Source organism: Homarus americanus, unplaced genomic scaffold, assembly GCF_018991925.1.
Source record: "Homarus americanus isolate GMGI-L3 unplaced genomic scaffold, GMGI_Hamer_2.0 scaffold2759, whole genome shotgun sequence".
NCBI classification, from domain to species: Eukaryota; Metazoa; Arthropoda; class Malacostraca; order Decapoda; family Nephropidae; genus Homarus; species Homarus americanus.
In genome coordinates, this window is record NW_024748710.1 from 249,956 (window position 1) to 258,636 (window position 8,681).

The following is an 8,681-nucleotide window of genomic DNA, read 5'->3' on the forward strand; positions in this document are numbered from 1 at the left end:
GGCTTAATGACCTCCTCGAACACACCCGGGGTCTACAATATTGTGCTTCTATATTTCAATGAGTTAAGTCCCTCGAGCCACCTGCAGCTGGTCACTGTGTTAGCCCCTAGCGGGTCTATATGAGGACTGGTCAGTTGGGTCCCAGTTATAATAGACCCCAGCCTAACTTAATTCACTTCTATTATAACCCCAGTTCTAATGGGTCCCAACCTAAGCTGAACTAATTTAACCACTAGGGTCCTGACGAGTCCCCAACTTAATCATTTCTAATCTATCTATTAGGATTGGGGCCCAGTTGATGGACCCCAGTCTTCATCAACATCAGTTCTAATGGGCCCCACACTAATAGACCTAACCCGAAACAAACCCCTTTTATTGTAGTTCAATTCTAATGGGGCCACGACCTAAGGGAACCCTGTCATAATGGGTACAAACCTAATGGTTAGGTTAGTTTAGCTTAGCTTAGGTCGGGTTCCAGTAAGGCCGGGTCCTATTAGGATTGGGGTCTATTGAGACTGGGACCTATTAAGACTGGGACCTATTGAGACAAGAACAGAACCTGTCAAGAATGGGGTCTAATAGGACTGGGGCCCATCAGGACAAGGGGTAACTCTACTCTCAGCCGTGAAACATACAAACTACAGGACCCGGCAACACCTTTGGGATGTTTACAACACTAATATCCGATGGCGGGAGTTAATGGCACCTTCGCCAGACAAGTTTACTCAAAGTTTCGCAACTCAGAACTAACTCACTGTACGAACACCCGCAGCTTGTGAACGTTCAATTCTGGACTTGACATTATCAGCGATTCTGGATTTAATATCACTGGCGATTTTGGACTTAACTTCACCACCGCTTCTGGACTTTACGTAAAATCTACATAATATCACAGCCTTTGGACTTATTTAACATAACTAAAAACAACGATTGTCATCAGCCAGTCCACATGTTTAAGAAGATCAGGCCAAGTATGATTTGGTAAGGTCAGGTCAAGTAAGGTCAGGTCACCAGGTCACTCTCTATACGTACCATCATCCCTGACCCTACCTCCCCCCACCCCCCCCACGCCCTCTGGCACTTGAAGGGTCATCTATCTGGTCTCACAACTTATCGACTACCACAACTCTGGCAGTGTTATGGGGGATTAGATTAAAAGATGTGGGAACTTCTGAGGAAAGGAAATTGTGTTAGAGATTAAAGAGGGTAAGAAGCGAGATGATGATGATGATAATAATAATAATAATAATAATAATAATAATAATAATAATAATAATAATAATAATAATAATAATAATAATAATGAAATAAACAGAGGAAAGTAGTTTGAGACGTGTAGAAAGTGACAAGAAAGTACACTCTCTCCCCACCTCCCCCATAGAAGGACATAGGAGGAAAAAGAAGGATGGAATTACGAAGAGGGAGGGAGGAATGATGGATGAATGTGGCAGGTAAGAGGAAGGATGTACACAGGAGGCAAGAAGGATGTACAATGGAAGACAAAAGTCGTGTCGTGAAATTTGGTGAAAACATATGCCGAAGGGCTAAAACTTTTGGTGCGCTCTGCCTTGTGGTCGGGGGCTCTCATAATGTTTCACGAGTTATATTTAATCTTCGGACAAAACCGCTACACGACTTTTATCTTTGACTGTACATAGGAGGCACGAAGGATGGACATAGGAGGCACGAAGGATGGACATAGGAGGCACGAAGGATGGACATAGGAGGCACGAAGGATGGACATAGGAGGCACGAAGGATGGACATAGGAGGCACGAAGGATGGACATGGGAACGGGGATGGACATGGAGCTGAAGGATGGACATGGGAGGCACAGAAGGATGGACATAGGGCTGAAGGATGGACAAGGGCACAGGATGGACATAGAGGCTGAAGGGTGGACAGGGCGCAGAGGGATGGACATGGTGGCATAGGGCTGAGGGATGGACACCAGGGGCACGGGGTGGACATGGGGCACGGAAGGAGTGGACATGGGAGGGCACAGGGATGGACATAGGGCTGAGGATGGACATAGGAGGCACGAAGGATGGACATAGGAGGCACGAAGGATGGACATAGGAGGCACGAAGGATGGACATAGGAGGCACGAAGGATGGACATAGGAGGCACGAAGGATGGACATAGGAGGCACGAAGGATGGACATAGGAGGCACGAAGGATGGACATAGGAGGCACGAAGGATGGACATAGGAGGCACGAAGGATGGACATAGGAGGCACGAAGGATGGACATAGGAGGCACGAAGGATGGACATGCTGGGGCACGGAAGGGATGGACAAGGCGCAGGGGGTTGGACATAGGGCGCAGAAGGATGATGGACATGGGGCTGAAGGATGGACACTAGGGAGGGCTGAAGGATGGACATAGGAGGCACGAAGGATGGACATAGGAGGCACGAAGGATGGACATAGGAGGCACGAAGGATGGACATAGGAGGCACGAAGGATGGACATAGAAGGCACGAAGGGTGGACATAGGAGGCACGAAGGATGGACATAGGAAGAACGAGGAAGAACTGCGACAGCTCCCTGGTGCACCGAGTCGTAGAAAAAAGGTACAAAACTTTCTGATTCAAGATGGTTCCTCCTCCCCCCTCCCCCAACCAAAAAAATAAGAAGAAAAAAAATAAGACAAAAATAAAAATGCAAATATTTTCACAAGTAACTTTTCGACTTTTTTTTTTACCAGAGAGAAGTAGTTATGCTCTTTCATTCCTTCATTCGGCCTTGTTTCCTTCTTCTATCTTTCTTATTTCCATTTTTATTTCCATGTTTACTTTATCTTTCTCTTCTATCTCGTCCCTCCTTCGTTCCTCCCTACCTACTTCAATCCTTCCGACATCTTTCTCTCTACCTCCTTCCTTCCTTCATCCTCCCTGCCTCCTCCTTCCTCCATATCCTCTTCTTCATTCCCTCCTTCCTACCCTTCCTTCCTTTCTTCCTTCCTACCCGCTCCTTCCTTCCTTTCTCCTCCTCCCTACCGCCCCCTTCCTTCCTAATTCTTTCTACTCTCTACCCCCTCCCTCCTTCCTACCCTCCCCCCCCCCCACCAAAGGACAGAACACTTTGGCACTTGAGTAATAACCCAAATCCATTTCACACGGGTTTTATGTTCAAACAAATTTTACCTCTTTAGTTATATTTAATTAGATATAAAAAATAATTACTGTAGACGCCCAAAAAATAATTAATGTAGAAATTGCTGGCAAGTTTGAAATATTCTAGGTAAACAGTTATCAGTCTTTTGGGTGGTAGTTGAAGCCTCTCAGTAAGTCATGGTAGTTGAAGCCTCTCAGTAAGTCATGGTAGTTGAAGCCTCTCAGTAAGTCACGGAAGGTGAAGCCTCTCAGTAAGTCATGGTAGTTGAAGCCTCTCAGTAAGTCATGGAAGGTGAAGCCTCTCACTAAGTCATGGTAGTTGAAGCCTCTCAGTAAGTCATGGTAGTTGAAGCCTCTCAGTAAGTCATGGTAGTTGAAGCCTCTCAGTAAGTCATGGTAGTTGAAGCCTCTCAGTAAGTCATGGTAGTTGAAGCCTCTCACTAAGTCATGGTAAGTGAAGCCTCTCAGTAAGTCATGGTAAGTGAAGCCCCTCACTAAGTCATGGTAGTTGAAGCCTCTCAGTAAGTCATGGTAGTTGAAGCCTCTCAGTAAGTCATGGTAGTTGAAGCCTCTCACTAAGTCATGGTAAGTGAAGCCTCTCACTAAGTCATGGTAAGTGAAGCCTCTTACTAAGTCATGGTAAGTGAAGCCTTTCTCCCACACAGCCATACCGAGCTCAAGGTAACGTCATCAACAGAGTCTGGTCTCACAGGACAAGGAAGGTATCACTCTCTGCCTCACACCAAGACCAATGATTTTCTGCAAACCGAATCAGTCGAGTGTGTGAGCCAATATAGATAGTGTTCGCTTAACGTACTGTACATCCGGTTAACGTAGTGTAATGTACGGTAGCTAAAACAACTATATGTGCAGGTGGGTGGTCGATAAGCTCCGAAATTTAACGTGTGACTAGTGGCTGCCCTCATATACCAAAATTTACCGTCCACGGTCTCATATTGTTGCCCACAAAGTATACACAGATAGTTGCTTTAGCCACTGTACATCCGGTTAACGTAGTGAACATCCGGTTAATGTACTGCACGTCCGGTTAATGTTTTGCACATTCGGTTTACGTACAGTTGCCTCGAAGAATTCATTTACCCTTTGTTCTGACGTTCACATACAATACATGTGGCACCATTGTAATAACAGTTAATTGTTTTTGGATGAATCCCGAGTAGAATTGTAACAATGGAGGTGATTGGTGAAAAAGATTCACATAATTTCGCCTGGCAACAGTGTTAAATATATGTTGGAATATAGTATCAATTTAATAATACACACACACGTTGCACACACTGATGTTTGTAATAAGGAAGAATACCTAGATTTTACTAATTATTTCTCACTCATTATCTCTCACTCATCTCACTCATTATCTCTCACTGTCATCTCACACATTATCTCTCACTCATCTCACACAATATCTCTCACTCATCTCACACATTATCTCTCACTGTCATCTCACACATTATCTCTCACTGTCATCTCACACATTATCTCTCACTGTCATCTCACACATTATCTCTCACTGTCATCTCACACATTATCTCTCACTGTCATCTCACACATTATCTCTCACTCATCTCACACATTATCTCTCACTGTCATCTCACACATTATCTCTCACTGTCATCTCACACATTATCTCTCACTGTCATCTCACACATTACCTCTCACTCATCTCACACATTATCTCTCACTGTCATCTCACACATTATCTCTCACTGTCATCTCACACATTATCTCTCACTGTCATCTCACACATTATCTCTCACTGTCATCTCACACATTATCTCTCACTGTCATCTCACACGTTATCTCTCACTGTCATCTTTCACTCATTACCTCTGAAGAACATAAGAATGGAGGAAATTGCACGGGTCTATTGGCCCATATTAGGCAGCGCCGTTTACACCCAACCCCTATTAGTCATATATCCATCCAACCTATATATGTGAAGCTTCCCAGTGTAATTGAGTTAATGATGATGTTTGGTAACTTGTTCCACTAATCCACTACTCTATTTCCAAACCAATGTTTACCTATCTCGCGCCTAAATCTAAACTAGTGAACGTACTGGTGTTCACGAACACATCAAGTACAGTACAGTCGGCTGTAGGTTAAGTAGATAGTGAGTGTACTGAAGTTCCTAATGTGTTGTGAAAATACTATTAACATCTAAATTAAAAGCACCTTAGTTATCTAATACTCCAACATTTATTGTAGCTAAGATTATTATTATCGAAATATACAAATAATATCAATGTTCATGGACTATCAGAAATGAATATGACTTCGAAATTATTTTTGGGGAGATAGTCAGTGTGTGGGAGCGGTCTTGTGGCTTGAGAGACCCGACCCGTACTGACCCGTCATCTTGTCTGACCAACAGTACTAAGTGTGTCTGGTCAAGAAGACATCACAATCGTCCACCATCAAACTATCGTATCATCTCAACACTGATGCTTGGTATCGTAGATTATGAAAAAAAAAATTATTCCCAGTTTTGTTTTTTCCTGTATCAAAACATATACAGTACAGTGAAACCTTTATTTAACGGACTATATGGAGAGGAAATTCCGTTATATCGAGGGTCCATTAGATATGAAACCCTCCATCTAACGGATTATATGGCGATAAATGTCCGTTATATGAAGGTTTCACAGTACATAAAAATATACTCGGTGTAATAACTGTCATCTGATGCTTTCACTCTCGTCGTCCAGGGAAGAGAACTATGCATTTAGATCCACCAGGAGGTAGAATTAAATACCGTAAAGCGTAAACCAAACCATGATTTCACAGGAGTTTAATTATCAATAATTTGTGCCACCATTATATAAATGTGTCGTTGAGTGCTGTGGTGAGGTGAAGGATGACCATACAGCATTATGTGCCTTTTATCGTTCAGTATTATGACACGTTGCTCTTTGTTGTGCGAGACGAGAGGTCGGGATCACCTTCAGTGGGTATCTTATCAAAGGGATCAGCACAAACAAAGGATTAACACTCTGAATGACCTGAAAATGACTCCTCTTGGTCTCTTGGTCTGGGTGTATAGGGGTTGACCCTTCTGTGACGTGTGACATGGATTAGATTACATGGAGAAGTTCATGGCATTTTTGAGGGATAACGTCTGATCAGAAAGAAAGAAAGAAAGAAAGAAAGAAAGAAAAGAAAGAAAGAAAGAAAGAAAGAAAGAAAGAAAGAAAGAAAGAAAGAAAGAAAGAAAGAAAGAAAGAAAGAAAGAAAGAAAGAAAGAAAGAAAGAAAGAAAGAAAGAAAGAAAGAAAGAAAGAAAGAAAGAAAGAGAAAGAAAGAAAGAAAGAAAGAAAGAAAGAAAGAAGAAAGAAAGAAAGAAAGAAAAGAAAGAAAGAAAGAAAGAAAGAAAGAAAGCAAAGAAAGAAAGAAAGAAAGAAAGAAAGAAAGAAAAGAAAAGAAAGAAAGAAAGAAAGAAAGAAAGAAAGAAAGAAAGAAAAGAAAAGAAAGAAAGAAAGAAAGAAAGAAAGAAAAGAAAGAAAGAAAGAAAGAAAGAAAGAAAGAAAGAAAGAAAGAAAGAAAGAAAGAAAGAAAGAAAGAAAGAAAGAAAGAAAGAAAGAAAGAAAGAAAGAAAGAAAGAAAGAAAGAAAGAAAGAAAAGAAAGAAAGAAAGAAAGAAAGAAAGAAAGAAAGAAAGAAAGAAAGAAAGAAAGAAAGAAAGAAAGAAAGAAAGAAAGAAAGAGAGGGGGGGAAGTGTTATGAGCTTATAAGTTATGTCCCTTGTACATAAATGTGGCGTAGCAGAATTGTCCGTTTGTGTGTGTGTGTGTGTGTGTGTGTGTGTGTGTGTGTGTGTGTGTGTGTGTGTGTGTGTGACCAATACAAGGAAGTACTTTCTTTCAACCAACCACCAGAATTTTCTCAAATAGCTGCGGAAAAAATTATTCACATTAAGAGATCCAGAATATACTGTAAGTCTTCCTTCAGTTACACACACACACACACACCTTTAATTAACGCTCCTAATATTTTCTTAAGAAGAATACGACTCCTATTGTTTGTATCACTTCATTACACTTTAATTACCAGTCCTTGTTCTCCCCCAGTCCACGACACAATCTGGTCACAGGGAAGAAATATACAGAGACCGACTTAAAGATGAAGTGAGGGTTATTTTTCCCGCCTCCCGACCAAGCCACTGAATCTTTTCGAGGTAAGGTAAGGTTTGATTACATAAGGTCCGAAAACGTTGGGTTACATTAGGTTAGGTTGTAATACCTTAGGTTAGGTTGTATTACGTTAGGTTAGGTTGTATTACGTTAGGTTAGGTTCGGTACAGACCTAGAGCGAAGCCGTCCTTGGTCCACTGGGCTCTCCCCTGCTGGTTGTCCACCTCACACCTCAGCGTCACGTCCTCTCCCTCCCGCACCTCCACACTCTCTGGCCTCACGCGGAACACCTGTACCTTCTCGTCCACACCTGTAACACATGAGTTGATTAGTGACACCTGCACCTCACCGCCCACACACCTGCAACACATGACTTGATTAGTGACACTTGTACCTCACTTGTAGGAGTAAGTCAACATATGTCAGACTAGGTTGATTACACCTGGTAATGTATGAGGATACCTGGTGACGTACGATAACACCTGGTGACGCTTGATGATTGGTGACGTCATTACCAAGAATACCATAAAAGAGAGTCTTCAACACAACAACAAAAACACTTGATTAAAACCTGATCTGTCCACAAGAACCCTTAACACTGTAACCAGACAAGAACTAATTGATGAATTTGTAGCAAGAAAACAAGTGCAAGCAGTCAATAGTCTATCCATTGTTTATCATGATGAGAAGTATCAAGTGAAATAAGTATACGAAGCAAGTAAACAAGCTCGTTAGATTACACGATGCTATAAACTCTAAGACTTGGATTAGGATATAAGTACCTCTGGCGGGATATTTATCAGAATTCGAATACATTTGAATCTTGTTTTGGGATATTGTATTTATATTCGAATACACGAGTAAGAAAATTTGAAATATATATATGCGTATTCGATTCATGTGACGAACCATCGAATTTGTGCTGTATTTAACTGTACTTATAGTGTCTGTGTAACGGGGGGAATGTGAATGTTGTGGTTAGGTCAAGGGGGAGGATCAGGTCAGGATTTTTTTTTTTTTAAGATTTAAATGAATGTTACCCGAGTGGACCTGAACCTAGAAAGCTGGTCCGCCCGGGATGGGTGTGGACTAATCCCCCGCGCCACCTCTTACCACGAGAGGTGCTGCCGGTACCTGCTCACGCCCGGGTGCTGGTTTAGGTCACGAAAGCTCATCTCTGTTCTACTGCATATTCACACAAATTTCTGCTCATGAATATTCACGAATACTTTTCTAATGTATTCGTATACGCATTCGAATACTGTTGCCAGTATTCCCCACATCTTTTAATGTTTACCTTACCCCAACCTAGTCTACCCAACACTAACCTAACCTTCCCCAACTTACTATATCCTAACCTAACCCAACCTAACCTAAATTAACCTACCCTAAATTAACCAACCCTACCCTAACGT

General features: G+C 42.0%; 1 protein-coding gene across 1 annotated transcript in view; it reads right to left on the minus strand.

The window, feature by feature from the left end:
- LOC121880385 (nephrin-like) overlaps positions 1-8,441 on the minus strand; it is an 86,896-nt gene extending 78,455 nt beyond the window's left edge. The window contains exons 1-2 of the mRNA XM_042387543.1: positions 8,380-8,441; positions 7,439-7,626 (exon numbers count right to left, since the gene is read on the minus strand). Of these exons, the coding sequence (XP_042243477.1) occupies positions 7,439-7,626; positions 8,380-8,441 (250 nt within the window). The remainder of the gene's footprint in view (positions 1-7,438; positions 7,627-8,379) is intronic.
- Between the last annotated feature and the right edge of the window lie 240 nt (positions 8,442-8,681).